This window comes from Falco naumanni, chromosome 2, assembly GCF_017639655.2.
Source record: "Falco naumanni isolate bFalNau1 chromosome 2, bFalNau1.pat, whole genome shotgun sequence".
NCBI classification, from domain to species: Eukaryota; Metazoa; Chordata; class Aves; order Falconiformes; family Falconidae; genus Falco; species Falco naumanni.
Window position 1 is genome coordinate 83,262,434 of NC_054055.1, and position 17,935 is coordinate 83,280,368.

Consider the following 17,935-nt stretch of genomic DNA (forward strand, 5'->3'; position numbering starts at 1 on the left):
TCATGTTTACATCGTATTTGTATTGGGGATTTTTTTGGTCTTTTTTAATGTGTTGCACTACTCCTACATTGTAGCCTCGTTACTTCTGGACACAAAGTTTAGGTAATTAGCTGATCCGGGCATGCTGTTTCTCATTTGACCCTGGTAGCCTGTGAACTATTGACTGATTACAGTCAAAGGAAGTGATAGAGAATTTAAAGCTAAGATATATTTGGGGAAAGAGATAATCAGGTTTCCGTATTACGTTTCCTTAATATTTGTTGATTTCATTCATGTGATGGACACAAATTAATAGGAAATGAGACTTGGTTAGTTTTAATGCTTAAAGAGCAATTTTGGGGGGGGTCCTGTTGTCAAAGCCTGACTTCAAAATCAGGATTTTTATCTTAGATGAAATTTTGGCTTTTTTTATTATAAGTAGCAAAATGTGAGAGAGCAACTGAGGATTCAGAGCACTGAGACATTGATGGATTGCAATTTCAGCATTCATTATGTATTTAACTTTAATTGTCATAGGCTATTAAGTTGCATTATTTTAGCAAAGCTTTGGAAGTCCTACTTTTAAGAAATATTAACTGGTAGAAGTCAATAAAATGTTAATGCATATACTTGTATTGTCAAGAGCTTGATAAACATGAACTAATTCGCACAGTATTGCTCTGAAGTGAGTATTTTTGTATGGCCTCATGATACTCGCTGACGTATGGAGGTTTTAACATCAAACAAGAGTATGGATTAAAGATTTCATGTTAGGTACAGTACTACTTTCATATTACCACCAAAACTAGTGCTTTTTAAGGATGCATGTTTCTTTCTTACATGCTGTTTAATAATCAGGTTAGACCGTTGCTGTGAAAACACTGGTAGAAAATTGTTTCCAAGCATACCTATTTAGAATTACTTACTCCTCCTAAGATCATCTTCGACACCGAGATTTATGAATTAAGTATTACTTAGTGAAGTTTGTCTGTTGTTTGTGACTAAATGGATTGAGTTCGTTTATGAAAAGCACTGAAATTCATCTCTTGGCTGCCAGCAAAGCTGTAAAAATGTCTCAAGCTAAAGCACTGAAAAGCCTCTAAACATGCTGAGAAGGTAAACACAGGAGCATCATTTAATGGTCTGGAATGAGCTAAACCCTGGATGCATGGGCAATATAGAGGAAATAAGAATTTCTGTACTTTTTAGTCTTAATTTTCAGAGATTATCACATAGGGCTTCAAGAAAAGTTAAATACTGTATTTTTTTTAAGTTAATTTTTGGCAGTTTGTAGTAAGTGAAGATGGAAGTATATAAAAACTGTCCAACTACAGGAAAAAATGCTATTGTACACAAACCTTTAACATAGAAATGTACAAAACTCAGTAAACATTTACAAGCAATATGCCAAGTCTTCATTTTTTTAACATAATAATTCAATTCCCTAACGCAGTGCTTCTGAAACTTTCTTATTCTTCAATAAATAAAGTTGTAGACCACACCTTACTAGGTGATCTGCAAATTCAGTTCTCATGCCCCAGTATTAAAATGTAGATCTCTGCTGGAGTACGCTATGTATTCTACAGAGTGACTGCTAGCCTCGGAACAGATTTCTGCCTTGAATATGGCCCAGGAATAAACTTTGAGGGCAGGTTGCAACTTATCATCTGCTTTTTGCAGAATAGTAGAAACATTTTCAAGGTGCACGGTAGCACTCACTGATCAGAGCTATGGAAAGAAAATTTATTCCAAGGGCTGAGATCCAGGCACAGTTCTGCTAAAAATACAGAAGAATCAATAGTAGAGTATGGGAAAAGGGTGGACATAGTTCATAGTTACACCCAAAGCAATTCAGCTGTGGTGGTGGTGATGTCTGTTAACTCCCTGTTCGCCTTGCTTTAGCTGGCGCTTTGGTGTGACTCCCATGAACTGTCCCAGGCGGTTTGTGTCGCTGCCGTGGGTGCCCTCTACTGGCAGCTCATGATTCTCAGATTACGCGTTTTCTGTGGTTTTACCAACTGCTTTTAGCATCTTCCAACATACGTCTGCAGCGTGTCTCTGTGTGTTTACTTCAGTGGATTTTAACTTACCTTATTTTTCTCATTTTCATGGTTTTCACATGCCTAATGCTGATACTCCTTACAAAACCTTGAGACTTCCTGAACTTTCATTTCACCTGTATCTCAAAACTTCAAGGGTTTTATGTCACATAAGCCTTTCAGTTCCTGAAAAGTCATCTTTTAAGTGGTTTTGATGTTGCTGAGTTTTTAGTCTGTTAGTGCACTGAATTTTCTGGGATTTCTTATAACTGAGGCTGACTCTTGCTTTTGCAGCCTCAGGTAGATGAAAGTCTCATAAGATTTTCAGATAAAATTCAACATCATTTGAGTGATAGAAAGCCCTGTTTATACATGAAGAAAAATGTACCCTTAAAGTAAGACTTTGTCTTGAAAAAATAGTCAGTTCAAGTCAGAGGTTAAACTACATCTGCCACATATTTATGCTTGTGAGAGTAGTAAGAGTTCATCTGAATGGAAGAAAACTTTCAAACGTTACTGCTTGCAGTCTAGCAATTTAAACTACTTGAAGAATATTGGCAAAAAAAATAAGCTGCCACTTTACTGTTATCAAATTTGAATTTAAAATGCTGGTATGTGTAAGTGGGGAGGTAGAAAAACATATTAAAGACCATTCTGGTTATAAACACCTTGTTTAATAGAAAAGTTTGTATAAAGGAATGGCGCTTTGGCTTAGAGTCTCAGCAGCTCTTGATACTGCTAAAAATCCTGAGTGCCTCTGATCTTTATTCATCTGCAGTTTGTAACAAGTCAGAGCAAAATTAGTCTTCTAAAGGGTTCTACTGCTTCATGAGAATGACATCTCCTAATTTTTGGTAGTTAATCATGCATTTTATATGTTCTGCAGTGCTTGCTGTTGCTCAGGTTTGAGTTGTGTTTCCCATCTAGCTGAAATAAATTGTTGGGAGGAAGCTTTGAAATGCTTGAAACAACAGATTGACATGAGGGTTTTTTTCCATAAAATCCAGATTTATGCTGTTCTCACTGAACATGACCTTGTTGCTGCTATACAGTAATGAGTATAGTGCAGCACAGCATATTCTCTGTCTGAGTGAGATTTAGATATGTATATATACAGATGCACAAAATTGAGCAAGACCGGAAAAACTACTGGGAAAAAACCTACAGAAGAATACATTGATGTAGTGATGAGCAGTCATGGTTTGGCAGTATGGGTTTCCAATTATGGGGGCTAGTTAAATCCAAAGTTGGTATCAGGTGCTAAAATAACTCACCAGGAAATTTTTTTCCACCTTGCACTTAAATGAATGTGCATTTCTTTTGGTCAGCAGACTGCCTTATATTTGTCAGTGCTCTATCCACATGATAGTGTATTTTGCGTGGGGACACCTTTTGGGTTTATTTGGCAATTTACACTTCTGCACATTGCTTGTGACTCCCTAAGCAGAAGCTTTGCATTGCAGGTGTGTAACAAAGCAAAAGTGATTGTATGCTGACATTCTGGATAGCTTACCAAAATGGCCCTGATAAAGTTGGCTTTCTAGATACCTTGCAAATTTGCCTTCCCACCCCCAATGAGTCTTTGGTGGAAAGGAAAAAAGAAAGGTGTGAAAGCTAAAAATGACATATTACAATTGATATTTTTGCAAGTCCCTTGCTAAGCATTAATTATAATATGTGATTTTTATTGTTCCTATTAACTTTGTTACTCTCTCCTTGACCCATCAAGCAATGAACGTTTGTAGATACAAATCTGCCTTAGGTTACTTACAGGAAAAAGAAGAGGAGGACAGTTAAACCACACCGAGCTGCTTTGGTTTTAGAGAAATGGTAGGCTAATTTTGGCCTAAAGACTATTAATATACATGCATCTAAAAGTGTGGTACTACTCATTGTGGGAAGTAAGGTTATCAGAAAGACGACAGGCAGGGAGGAAAGGAACAAAGTATCAAGTATCAGAGCTAGTGATACAGTATGAGTCCTCTCGCTGTTTTCAGGTGCCTTCAGTGAGGCTGTGAGGTGTAAGGTATCTGCTTGGCTCCTTAATTATGAGAATGCTAACTGGAAAGACAAGACTACATTACTACATTTCTACATACTTCTTTTTAAAATCTTCATTTAAAATTTGATTTTAGTAAAATTTTTGTATAACTACAGTCTTTATTATAGAGTTGCACTTGTAATGCTTCTAAACTCAGTTAACATAATAGCATGCATTAATTATTAACTTTCAGAGCCTTCTTGTACAGAGCATTGATTTTCTGCTGTCTTGCACATCTTGTTCAATGAGCAGTTTAAGCAATAGAAGAAATGTTTGGTTTTAGTAATGTTTTGAGAGAACTGTTATGTGACCTGAGGGGCATAAAATGGTTAACCAATGGCAAGCCATATTCTATTAGATTACCTATTAAATGCTGGTTTATTTAGTAATGCATTGTACATGTGTCCAGAGTATTTTATGTAAGATTTATGTAGATGGAGTAAATATATATGTTTTGGAGCATTTTCCTGTAGTTGATAGTAATTATTTGTCTTAATATTTTTCCCTCTTTTTCTCTGCAGTATGGATGGAGCAGATCTGTGTTTTGAAATTGTGAAGAGAGCAGATGCTGGATTTGTGTACAGTGAGGCTGTAGCCAGGTAAGTATTATATTCAAATAATCCCACAGCACATATGAAAAGATAGAATTATACTGTTGTACAATGTGGTAGCTAAAACTTAGAATACTATAAGTAATCTTGTTACCACAGTCTGGATGTTTATTACATTAATTAGCATTAGAACAGTATAATTTTGAAGCATTTTGGTTTTTACTAGTTGTATATTTGGATGGGGTTATTGAATAAAATAGTATTTCACATCCAATACTTACTTGTCTTTGCCTTTTATGGATCTCTCATACGATGACATCAGGTGACTTACCTGACAGGTGTGAGTCTTATTGGTCTTAGTAGGTGGAGTCATTTTTTTTTTCTTTTTTGTAGATCACTATATTTATGGTTACTTCAAATTTTCACTTGTGAGGTAAACTGAAATTAAAGAGTCTGTATAATTGCACAACAACAACAAAGCCCGGTATCCTAGTGGCACGGTAATTGAGCTCAAAGCCCATGAGATTCTGCTTGCTTTTCTCGACACTGTAGATTTTTTAGCATCATAGAAGCCAGACTGGAAGAGAAATCAAGAGGTCTGTCTCTCTTTTAACCTCCTGCTGAAGGCAGGGTCAGCATTGCATTTGGATCGTGCCGCTGAAGGCATCGTCCAGAGGGGTCTAGAAAACCTCCAAAAACAGAGATTCTACAGCCTGCCTGGGCAACTTGATCCACTGCCTGATTATGTTTCCCTATAACCAGCTGGAACCTCCAGAGGATAAGGATTGCCTCCCTTAGCCCACTAGTAATGCTCAGCACAGGATGCTGTCGGCTTTCTTGGCTTTCTAGTATGGTCAGTAATCTGTTAGGGGATTCTTTGGACACAAGGCAGAAAGAAGTTAGTCTTTAATCTGCATTAAGCAAGCCAAGATCTTGGTTCTATCCCTTTCTAGATAAATCAGGCACTGATACTCACGTGTTTCCTTCCTGTGTTTTGCTATAAAAAAACCTGATGGGTCTGACTTTGTTATCATATGAAGCAGAATTATTGAACAATTTGAAACCTTTGCAAAATGCAATATGCAGATTTTTCTTGTCTAATTTTCTTTGGCTTCAATCAGAATAATCCTCAAACTTTGGATTTTATTATTCATTATTTTAAACACAAACCCCATTCTGCTGAACTCTGCTTATTTAAGATTAAGTTGGTTGGTCAGTTTTATATAGTTAGACTCTTAAAACTTAGGGGTTTATATGTCTAGAGTAATTTTTCCTGCGTGTTTGTCATGTATAATGTCTTTGTTTTTTCAGTCATTACATGAGACAGATATTGGAAGCTCTACGCTACTGTCATGATAATAATATAATTCATAGGGATGTGAAGGTAAGGTGGTTTAATTCTTGGTTTTTTTCTTTGCCACAATAATGCAAACTGCTGAATTTTAACTTCTGCAATTTAGAGGAAAGAGGAAGCTGTAGAAAAAGAAACTATATTTGTTAAGTCTGTTTATTCTTACCGTGTCATGTAAGATTAAAGCCCATCTCTAATTCCATCAATATAGCACATTTAAGGGGACTTTATTCACAAATTACATATGCATTTGATTGCAACTTAGTTAGAAAGTCAGTTTAATTTCTAGTTTTTGAATATTCATATGAAATCTGCTTGCATTTTTTCCTTGTTAGGAAAACATGTATATAAATGAATTGCGTTAATTAAACTGGAATTTGTAGATTAATGGCATCATTTTGACAGCATAATGACAGTCTTCATCCAAACTAAGATTTCAGAAAGTGCATATGCTTAAATGCTACAATATTGGTAGTATTACATACTTTTTGCAAGCAGTCTTAAACACTTATTAGTATGGAAACTTCTCTAATACAAACAAGGGAGGAGAAGTACACTGTTTAAGAACAGTGTATGTACGTAGTCTTTCTGGTCTGGTGAATGTTGTACTATCTCTGTGAATATTTATGGAACTAGTTTATCCCAAAGTACCATAATTTAAGTAATTGAGAGTTTTAACCTAAGTGGGTTTGACTCTCTTCAACTTTAATATACATGTTCTTCATTAATATCATTGTCTAAGGTAGTTATTCCCACTTGACTTCTCTAAGAGTTTGCTTTTATCCAAAGCAAGGCAAGTACTATAGGAATTAATGAAAATTCTAACTAGCTCTGATGGTGCAGTTTGAGAAGTGAACCTTGAGTTTTAGTGAGTAGAGACAATTGAGAGAGGGTAAACTGTGCTTCAAACTCCTATGATCTGCAAGGGAAGAGAGTGTGACACTGAACTGATAATTTTCATTTGAGGAGTCATTTGGTCTTGCATACACAGGCATTGAAGACCTTTCCCAATCTCTTTTTTCCTTCCCTTCTAAAATCAAGAAAATTATTCTATGTAATAGGCTTTTTTGTTGTTTTGTATTTTAAAAGTCATTTCTTACAGTGATTCAAGACGACCTCTTAATTGCTGTTCTGTCTTGATGGTTGTAGATCCTTTTAATTGTTCATTGCACATGAGAATTGCAGAATTAACATCATTTTATGCTGTTGTGTCTTCCTGAAAGCTGCACCTGTTTTTGTTGGACCGTGTTCCTGAATGAAAACAAATTTCAACTTCAACGGCCCCTGAGGGAGGCCCATTTTACTGACTATAAAATGGGGGGGGGGGTTGGTTTTGCAGCTTATCCAGACTCTGAAAACTTTAAAATCACTGTTTTCATTAAATACTATCCTTACAAATAAACCTGTTCAGTTACATTAGAGTAAGAGTTTGTGATGTATCAGTCTAAATAAGTGTAAACCAATGTACAGTGTTTCATTTTGGCAAAAGCGGTGCAGAACTGTCGGGTGTGGGTGTAGGACGCACTGAGCGAACTGCAGTATCCCGGCTCTAGAGGTCACTGCAGACATTGTTTTGAAAGGAAGTAGGCTAAATGACCGATTGCCAAATTACAGGAATGGATAAAAGTGAATTAATAAAAATCTGTAAGGTCGATATAGTCATACTACATATTTTTCCCGCCTAAGCTTTCTGTGGATGTTATTTTGAACTGCAAAATGTTTGATTATCTGATGCACAGGAAAATTTGCTCCTTATACTCTTTGTAAGAATTAGGTGCCTTTTAGCCACTTGTGTGATCTCTTAGCTCTGGACTAATTAGGAAAGGTTAGACAGGAATACTTCAGTTTGCTGTAATGTGGTACCAGAAACTTTACTTGACTTCTGTAAGTGACAAGATCTACCAAAGCTTCTGAGCACAATGACAGCAGACTATGATAAACTCCCGTATGCCCCAGATTCACCTCCAATGACAGAACCAAAACATCAAAGCTTTCACAAGGTGGCCTGTATTTGTCTTAATTTCCTTCACTGTTCTGTGAGACCAGATGTTTCTTGAGCCTCTGTACACCATTTGACCCCCTTCAACACTGCTTAAACATTGCTTCATAATCAGTGACAATTACACCTGCTTCATCCTTGGTTAATGTAATCTTGCATTCTTTCACTGCCTGGAAGTTGGATCATGTGATAAGGAAAGTAAAAAATGCTAATGAGGGAAAGTGGGAAACTCAAGACATACGATTCTGCATATCAGAAATGTGAATGTCAAGAACTTTTCCACTTACCACAGCATTTATTCCTATTCTGTCAACGTAGTGATACAGGGCTCAGCTGTTCCTTTTATTCTTTCAGAACCTTGCTGTGTCAGAAATACCCAAAAAAATGGCTATCAAAGCAGCAACAATGAAATGGGGTCTTTTTCAATATAGAATGTTATTACACAGTAGTTTGTATACAGATTTATCTTTATGTAAGAGAACAAAAAAAGGGAAATGGGTGTAATGTGGATCTGAAATTAGATGCTTGTCTTTTTCCATAAAACCCTTGCTGGAGTTTGAGTACCATTTGTCACTGAAGTCAGCCACTTTCTCTTTAGCTGTCAGTATTTGACAATAATGAAAGTATTTTTTTAATATAGTAATGAAAATGATGAGTGGGAGAGGACCTTTAAAACAGGACAGAGAAATAGGAGAAAGATGGCTTATCTCTTTCTTCCAAATCTCCACTTCACTGTATTCTGTCCTGAAAAATAGTGTTTTCTCTTACTTCACCTTCAGAAATAAGAAAGCAACAAATTGGGTTAACTCTGCATTAAAATAGTTTTTCTCTTAACATAAATATAACTGAAGATAGTTCCCTTGTATATGATAACACATTTATTACAGACAATAATGCGTACTTTGAGATTTAATGGAACTAAAAAAAATGTGCTCTATAGCTGTAGTCTTTCTTCAAGAAGAAAAATGAACAGTATGCCTCTGCAACTCTAGCTGCAAAGGTTACAGCTGATCATTCAAAATCTTCCTTAAGTTCTGTGCTATAGAATTATTTTAGTAATTATTATTTTAAAAGCTGAAAGTGATATTTTTGTTTGTTACAAGCAGGTTAACTTAAATATTTCCAATCCCTATGGCAGTTAATGTGGTGTAGAGTGTCTAAAGCAGCATTGTGCATTTAGCACAGTCACATTTGGTCAGCATTCAGTATTTTGAGTTGTTACATTCTCAGTGTGTGGGAAAAGTTGCGTTGTCTTTTCTTGACAGTTTCACCGAGTTACCTATTAGTAAAAGGATAGATTAACATGAATCTTGGTAGAAGACCTTTGTGCTGGTTACTGAAAGGAGAATGTGATTCAGCTCGAGAAATACATTGTTTAAGCTTTGTATAAATTATCAAGCAGGACAGTGTTCAATAAGAAGAGCATTTCTTCACTTTATTGCAGATCTTGTCACTTGTTCATTTATGCAGTAACTTCAATGGAATGTTTTTTTATCCAGAAAACCAAGAGGTTTTACAGTCTTCAGTTAACCTGCACTGTGATGCTTATGTAGCATTATATATAGTTGCAGAATTTTTGTTACAAAAATACCTTTTAATGTAACTGATACAAGAGTAATTTAATCACATCAAGAGCTTTAGTTGCTGGGGTTTTATCTCAGTTCACTCCAAATACTCCTAGATTTGCTCTGTGATTTTCGTATAGTTTGAGTGCTTGTATATGTTTCTGCGATAAGTAAAATGATTGGTGTGCAGATGGAGTCAGGGCAAGCTTGTTGGCTAAATACAGACATCCAAAATTTTTATTATAGGTATGTATGCTTGTTTCCAACATGTGATCGTCTGAACAGTATAACTGCTAAGGCAAAAATGCATGGATTCTGCCTTTTCTGCTGTTAAGATTCAGTTCAGTATTTTTGGAAGTTAAAAAAACTTTTCCAGAGAGTAGGACTAAGCGTTATGCACTGTGTTGTATGTCATATGCAAATCTCCGTTGATCCAGGTAACTTGAGACTTGATGTACGGATAGATTTGTATGTTGATTTATGCCCTATACAGAGCTTAATTAACCATATGAGCCCTGCGATCGCACTCAATTACCACTTCTGTCTTTCATTGCCTGAAGTACTTGCAGTTAAGCACTTCAGGTTTTGCCAGTAGAGTTCAAGACTCTTACACTTCTGCTTTTATGTATCTGGAAAATTAATAAGGGTTGTATGTACGTCTGTGTGTTTATCCAACTATGTTAAGAATAACTGGAATAGAAGCTGTTCTTTAAGACCTTCTTCACTTTCCAATCTTTGAATATCCAAAACAAGGAATCTGTTGCATGTTAGTTTCCTTCTGCTCTTTCCACTTAGGCATGGAACCTGTTTTATGCTTTCAGGGGATAGTCAGTAATAACTGGTGCTTCTTCTGTATTTTCCAGAAGTTATTAGCTCCTTGAGATCCAGTAGCAACTACTTTGTTGAGGATTTTGTTACATATTAAATCGTTAAAAGGTTATTAAGGCTGCAAAATCAATAGCAGAGGTATAATTAAAGTGTCCTATCTGGCCGTGTTTTTCTGTGGAGCACTTCCTCATTCAGTGCAGAAGAGGCTCCAAGAATAAAGCTTTCAGTATTTTTTCCTCAATGTTTCTTCAGGTGGTACTTTTTCCTCCCGTTTATGTCCATTCCTGTACATACATGCTTCCTATCTCAGAGTCCCCATTATTGTTTTGTCCTGCCCTAGTATTTTGTCCTAGTATACTGTTAGCTGCCTGCTGGTTGTTCAGGAGCAGTTTTGCTGAGTATATTTATGTTGCTTGGCCTACTTAGAGCTCAACCTCTACATGCTTTCTGATAAGGGAATTTATATATTCCAGTCATTTGCCCAGCCAGTCAGAAAAACATGTAGCTTCTGATTGATGAGCTGGCCACCTGTGCAGCACATTTGAACGGGTTAACCAAAAAGTAAACAGACAATTGCAGCCTTTTATGCTTTATAAACCATGTGTTGTGCATATTTGCCTTAGGATTTTGTGTTCCCTACTATAGAAATGAATGATTTTATTTTTTATTATACAATTCACAAATCACACGCTAACTTCTGATTTGGCACCAGGATGTCTAAGCAGTGCAAGAAGTTTAGCGCACAAGCTGTGTTTTGCTGAAGTATTTCTCTGCCTCTCTCTCATGCCTTTCTGTTTTGGGGGATTTTTCCCACATGAACCATTCTGTCAAATGCTAGACCAACGTATTACTCAATTTTTAGTTTCTCAAATTGCCTGTACTGCACAAAAGCTTTTCCACTACTTAAAACAAGAAAAACTTTGCTGCAGTTCAAAAATGTAAAGGAGACATGATCTTGAACAGACTACATAGGAAAAAAGTAAAGGATATATTATATTTTTTGGTACCTCATAGAAATGGCGTAATGGGATCTTGCTAAGAGTCTATCACAAAGTTATATTTGATTAGTTCCCAAAGTTTCTTCCATTTTCTTCACTTTTTGATAAATGCAGCACTGGCGAACAAGTGGTTGTGATTAGAAAAGTGAAGAAAGAATGACTTAAGCCTGCGCTACCATCAAAAACTCTGTATTAAGAAGAACATCCACAGGCAGGCACCCTGCTGAGATACCCTAACAATTGCAAATGCATTCCCTATAAAGTGTATTTAAGGAAGGACAGAAGCAGAGGGTTCTTGATTGGGCCTGTGCAAATTATGAGAACACATTGGTGGTAAACGGCTTCACTCAGTCAGACATACAGCTGCTGATCTAAAACCAATTATTTAAGCAGCACTGTGCCATCTGGAGGGCTTAAACTGCTCAATTCAGTCCTGCTGTAGGTACTTGGACATTGGTTGTGTTGTGAAGTTGAACACCCACAAACTGGCTCCCCACGCTCAAGGACTGTGTTCACAGAGCAGCTTTCATACAATGCTTTGTAGAATTAGACCCTGAAGCTGCCCAATTCAGGTTTTCCCATAAGTCATATCCTAAACATCACATGGGAATTCTATGAAAGAAACAGTCACTAAATTCTGCTATCAGGGGTAGCACTGTATTAAGTAAAATACTGCATTCCTATGATTTTAGGTCTTTTTCATTTGCATCTTTATATAATTTCTGCAGAACACAAAGCAGCTGTCAGATGATATGAAGTCTTAGGGTGTCCACTGGCACTCGCGTCAGTTTAGTGCACCTGTCATGGAACTCAGTATTAAGGTTGGGAAGTTCAAATTGCTCATTACATTTTATTGTGAACTTTTGGGTGAGTGCTAGGATTTATCAGAACCTAGTATTTTATAGCACTTTTTACACTCAGTAAACTGTTCTTGGTCTCAGTTGCATAGAAGATTGTACAAGGAAAAGACCGTTGTGTAATCTTAAGTGTCTTCTACAGAAGTAATTCAAAATAATCGAAATCTCTACTTAACTCATCATAATATTCTAACTTCTACAGTAAAATAAAGAACAAAACTCAAAACACCCAACCACAAAATCTCCTGTTTTCACACTGCTTTCATAGTGCTAATGGTCATGAAATGTTTCTAATTGAATGTATTTTGTATACCAGCAAATAATAAGCATTTATGCCTTCCTAATTAAACCATAGAATTTACCTCACAAGATTAGATTAGGAGTATGGAAATTGCAGTGATTTGTTTTGCTGGGTTTTTTTTTTAAATCATAAGTAGTACAAGAGGTCAGAAATAACTGCATGTATGCATTTCATCCTTTTTTTCTTCACAGAATATTATTGTACATTCAGATATGTTACAGTTTTATTGATCTTTTGTGCTTTATGTGTTCTTCCATAAATGGTCTGGATTTAAGTATTGAGAAGGAGGTGCCTTCTGAAGCAGCGTATGTTAATCCACCTTTGAAGTGAAATAAGTGTGTAGCACTTTTGGGTGAATATGGTATCCTGAGTACACCAAAACTGCGTACCGATAAGGAAGCCAGTGCCTCAGCTGTTGAACATGACTGCCATGGATAAGACTGCAAGAAAAATAATTCCTGTCGAAGCTGCAGAGCACATATAAAACCCATTCTCCTCAAACACTGAGTAAAATCCTAGGCCACCAGAGTTTCTCTGCATCTGTGGGTACTTCACCCCAGCAGGTTATCTGTCACCATGAAAACTTTCTCTTCAGAGTCACCCTGTTGCAGATGTAATTTCAGTAACACTGTGGCCATGGTAGAAAATGTCAGAGCAGGGTGATAAATTAATGAAATCTTAAATCTGAGATTTCTGCTATTTTAATACGAAGCTTTTTCTTTGTGATAGGCGTTTTCTGTGAAGGCTAGAATAGAAAAAGTGCATAATTTCTTAATACATTTTTTTACTCCTGAAAAAACAGCTACTGTAGCAAAACCCTAATATGATGGACATAGCTAAAGTAAATAATGGCATTTTTCAGCGACTTCAGAATAAGATGTCATCAAGAACTTTTTTTTATGCACTAAAGAGTTTTAGCATCTCATGATGCATTCCCCATTTAAAAAAAAAAAAAAGGAACCAACCTTCTACCCAAATACTCATGAACAAAAAATATATGGTAATCCTGAATGTGTTTTGTAGCTCTTTGTGCCTGCTTCTTTAAGCCTTTCATACATGGTTCACCCATTCCAGAGAAAATGTCTGTGCTTTGTTCAGCCTTTTTCATAAAGGAAACCCATGTGCAAAACCTGGGACTGTTTTATTGATGCTAGAAAGAGAACTGGGTCCTCAGCTTCAGCCTAGTTTCTTCCTTCATTATTTAGGTAGAAAAAACTTTCCATAGGTCAAACATAAAGCGTCTTTTGCATTGTGTAGATAAAGGGGTATTACACAGTTCACTGCATAAATTACTTTGATTCATTTAGATACACACATTGGATTTATTATGGCTAATGTAGATGTAGCAAGCAAGATAATTTGAAAAAAATACAAATAATACGTTAGCATTTTTTTAAATATTTCCCATTTCATATCAACAGCTGGTTATAGGTAGTTAAAAAGATTTTATTGTTACTTATGTTCTACTGAAATCTTTCTGTACTCCTTCACATTTTGGGAGCCTTTTCAGTGAAATTACCAGCTTTACGGTTATGGTGTTCCGGTGTGGATTTTGTAAACAGGCCATGCAGACTTTTCTTAAATGTTTTATCTAGCAGAAGAATTATAACTGGATCTAAACTACTCTTAGCAGCAGCAAGACAAGTAAGAAAATTTTTAATTTCCACTAGATAGTTTAACCTTGGGCAGTCATTTTTTGTAAGCAGTACATTAAAAATTGGCCTAAAAATATGATATGGAAGAAAGCAGACGGTTAATGTTATCTGGATTACAAGAATATTTCTTTTCACTGTACTGTAAATTAGGTGTTTTTCTCCAATGCAGGTATTTTTTTGTATATTACTCAGATGTCTGGTAAGAGAATAGTATGACAACAAAACTGTCAAAAAAGATACAAAAAAACACACAGTGGCAAGAGAAGCTGCAATCATTACAGTAAATCCACCAGCTTCTACCCTGACATTGTAGCATCTGTGAAATTCTTCCGCAGCCCTTGCCTGGACATCATATGTTATAGCTGTTACCGTTATGCAGAGCACCGTAAGCCATATAATGATGCACAAATATTTAGCAAATTTTGGCTGACGAAACTTTTCAAGTACACATCTGTAAAAGTTTTCATTAATTGCTGGAGAGTATTGTGTGTCACTGCTTTTCTTCAGTGTTGCGTACTGACTTAGAGCAGTTGAACATAAAATTGTAATTGTAACATATATACTGACATGCATAATGAGAGTCCCAACGCGATATGCTATTCTACATGCTACAGAGTCATAAGTCCATTGGTACCCTTTTGCAAAATAGGCAGCCAGAAAAGGCATTGTGCTACATATGAGTAAATTTGCAGCAAGAAGGTTTGCCAGGTAAATGTATTGTGTTCTTTTTGTGGATGCTTGCCTTGAAAATATCCAGGCAGCGAGAATATTTCCAAAACTTCCAGCAGGAAATAGGAAAGAGTAGATGACTGGTAGAGCTACAGTAGTAGCTAAGGATGGCTGAAGAAGACACGTTGAATTTCTCATTTATCCCGGTATTTCTTGAATGAATGGTCAGAGCTGAAACACAATTAAAAGAAGTATTCTTCTGTAATGTGCATTTAATGTCTCTTTTATTCTTTGCGCTTATCTTAACTGTTGCATTTCTCCCTTGCTTTTCAGTGTTACTAACGGCTCTTTGTCCTCTGGGGTTATCATCTTGAGATTGCATGAAGTTACTGTTTGGGTGTTCTCTTCCACTGACACTTAGTGAAGAAAACTTGGCTGATGTTAAACCCCAAAGATTTTACGTGCATAGAATCTAATAAAATAAATTAGGAAACAAAAGGTTCAAGCTAAGGTCTGACAATAACTTATGTGGTCTTGGTTTGTTTCTTAATCTTCTGGAACATCTGTAACCTACTTTGGAAACCACTTCTAGACTATTTTAAGTTAAATAAGCAAAATAAGTGCAAAGTATTACTTTAATTGCAGAAATGCAGAGGGATATTCTGTACCTCCCTTTAAGTACCAGTTAAACTGCATGATGCAGGCATATGGCTGGATGCATTTATTTTGTGCTGATGTCTGTATCTAATATTACTTTGTTCAGAGCTCCAATCTTAGATGTACATTTTGCACGAACAATTCAGTCTGTAGTTTTAAACATATGAAATTGTTGTTGAAAACAGCAATATATTTTTTTCCAAGTTCAGTTTTCAATCTTTTCTCGGTTTTCACACTGAAAATAAGAAATCAAGGCTCTGTAAATGGCTGCATATAAAAACCTGGCATCCCAGCTCACTAACCTGTAGTGAGGAGAGATTTTACTGGTTTGGTGAAGTGTATCCTAGTTAACTTTTGTTCCATATAAAATCATGTGGAAAAAATTAACAGATTTGAAACTTACGGGCAGATAATTTTTTTTAAACAGCTGTAAGCAAGTGAACTCAGATACCAAAAAGGATTCTGTGTAGCTATGATAAAAAGCACAGACACCAAGCTGATTAGATAGTAAAAAGTTGTAGAAGTCATATTTAAAAATTATGCTGTAGGCCATATTTGACGACTTGCAAATTAAACTACCTTTTACAGCTGTTGCATTTTAGTGTACACTAAGTTCCATATGGTTGTTGAACCAAAATGTATCAAATTATTTTATTACAGTGAGTTAAATTCATGAAGTAGTTGTTGAATTTAGTCATTTAGAAGTCTAATGATCTTTTTTTGTGTCAGTGCCCAAATTTTGTCAGGTGAAACAAAAAAGTAGTAGTTTTAAGCTTACCTATACAAGCTGTAGGTGCCTTCCCTTGCAGAGAGCAAGTTTTTCTGTCTGAGGTCCTTTTTATCTCCACTGCTGCAATGAAAAGGATGATACTTGAATCTGGAAAGTACAGTTAAGAACAATATCTCTCTGACACAAGTAGATTTTCAGAATGTTCGCTTTTCTTTTACAGTGTCAAAAAAAGACTAGGCATTTAAAGTTCAGACAAGGTGATGATGTCTGTGCAAACAAGACTTTGAAATTAGGTCAGGATGCAGCTCCGTTAGAGAAGTAAGTAAAAAGAATGAGATAGTGTGGAAAAGTGATTGTAACAGTCCTTTGGTCGTGTAAGTATGGCACAGAAACACCTTACAGTCCTTCGTATAGCACTTTCCTCTTTTTGGGGGTGGAGTGATTGTTACTGTCGTTCTCTTTAGGACTGCCCACGTTCCAGAGTGAAAAAAAATAATGCTATTTTATGCATGAAAACTTGTATTTTCAATGACGTTTAACTGTTCTTCAGCTCAAAGAGCTATCACAAAGCTGACTGCCTGTTCCTGAAGCCCACATACAATAATACTGTATCGATGTCTGTCCCCTGTATGAGTGACCACATGAACATGTCTGGTCTCGTCAGATGATGGATTATGCGGAGGCAATTTACAGCTGATGCATTCTAGGCATCAGCTGGGAAAAAGTGACTTTGTGTCCAAGAAATATAGTGTTTTATACCAATAATCCAAAAGTGGGCACAGGATAATTTCCTTGCTCCACAGGAAAGGTTTGATCACAGATTAGTCAACCTTTGTTCAGCTCTGCAGAGCTTGAGATCTTTGAATTTCCTTCTGTCTGATACATCTGTGGTTGTCAGATACAGCTTTTCAAGAGCTATAAATAAGTTACTTCATGAAAACAGAGGAGATACCATATAAAAACTTCTGCAATTTTGGTAAGGTTCTGGTTTTGTTAGTTTTGCTTTATGTTTAAATGTACACTGTAAACTTTACGTTTAAAAATCCACCTTGGTGATCTACAATCAGTTTTATTGTTCAGCTTCTTTTTTGTAATATTATTATTACTAAAATTATGGATGTATATACTGGGCTCCTATTTATACTACATAGTTGATCTTGTTTAAGAGTAAATTTAAGTGAGGGAAACTTCCTGTGGAGTATTACTGATTAGTTTGTAATGCTGTGATTAGTTTGCATGTACTTTAGTTCTTGTTCCTGCTAGATGTAGTTATACCTTTTTTTTATTTTTTCCACTTTTAAATGTATAGATATATTAAAATTTGTCCTAACAGAAAGAATAGTTTATTAATTAAATATTTAATAGTCTCTTAGGTAGTTTTACAAGTTGTTGTTACTGTGGTGTTCCATCCAGGTTTAGACACAAGAATGCGTATCCTGAAAATTTGCTAAGAGGAGGCATGCCAATAAATGGTGTGAGCAGTTCCAGTTAGCAGGGTTTTTTTTATTTTTATTATTTAGCAGGGTTTTTTTTATTTTTATTATTTAGTTTGCTATTAACTTAGCCTGTAGTATTTCTAATTCAATGACCATAACTTGCTGTAGAAAGAGGTAACACTACATTTTTTTCTGAATTGTTAGACGAGAATAATTATTATACTGAATTACAGTCTCAGACTTTATTTTTGAACTGATTAGTGAGGTGAATAACAAAGG

At 35.9% G+C, this 17,935-nt stretch overlaps 2 protein-coding genes across 21 annotated transcripts in view; one reads left to right on the forward strand and one right to left on the reverse strand.

Moving 5' to 3' along the window:
* The window catches only part of CASK (calcium/calmodulin dependent serine protein kinase), a 226,463-nt gene that overhangs the window by 96,906 nt on the left and 111,622 nt on the right, over positions 1 to 17,935 (forward strand). For all 20 annotated transcript variants that reach the window (XM_040585277.1, XM_040585276.1, XM_040585280.1 and 17 more), the window contains exons 4-5: positions 4,581 to 4,658; positions 5,922 to 5,994. In XM_040585277.1, coding sequence (XP_040441211.1) covers positions 4,581 to 4,658; positions 5,922 to 5,994 — 151 coding nt within the window. The remainder of the gene's footprint in view (positions 1 to 4,580; positions 4,659 to 5,921; positions 5,995 to 17,935) is intronic.
* On the reverse strand, positions 13,414 to 16,603 carry GPR82 (G protein-coupled receptor 82). Its single transcript, XM_040585300.1, has 2 exons — positions 16,269 to 16,603; positions 13,414 to 15,064 (listed from the first exon to the last, which is right to left on the reverse strand). Exon 2 carries the CDS (start codon positions 15,029 to 15,031, stop codon positions 13,997 to 13,999), a length of 1,035 nt encoding a protein of 344 aa, XP_040441234.1. The 5' UTR covers positions 15,032 to 15,064; positions 16,269 to 16,603; the 3' UTR covers positions 13,414 to 13,996.

Bases quoted from the DNA above. Each gene is read 5' to 3' on its own strand.
- GPR82 (XM_040585300.1), bottom strand. From the start codon at position 15,031: ATGAGAAATTCAACGTGTCTTCTTCAGCCATCCTTAGCTACTACTGTA.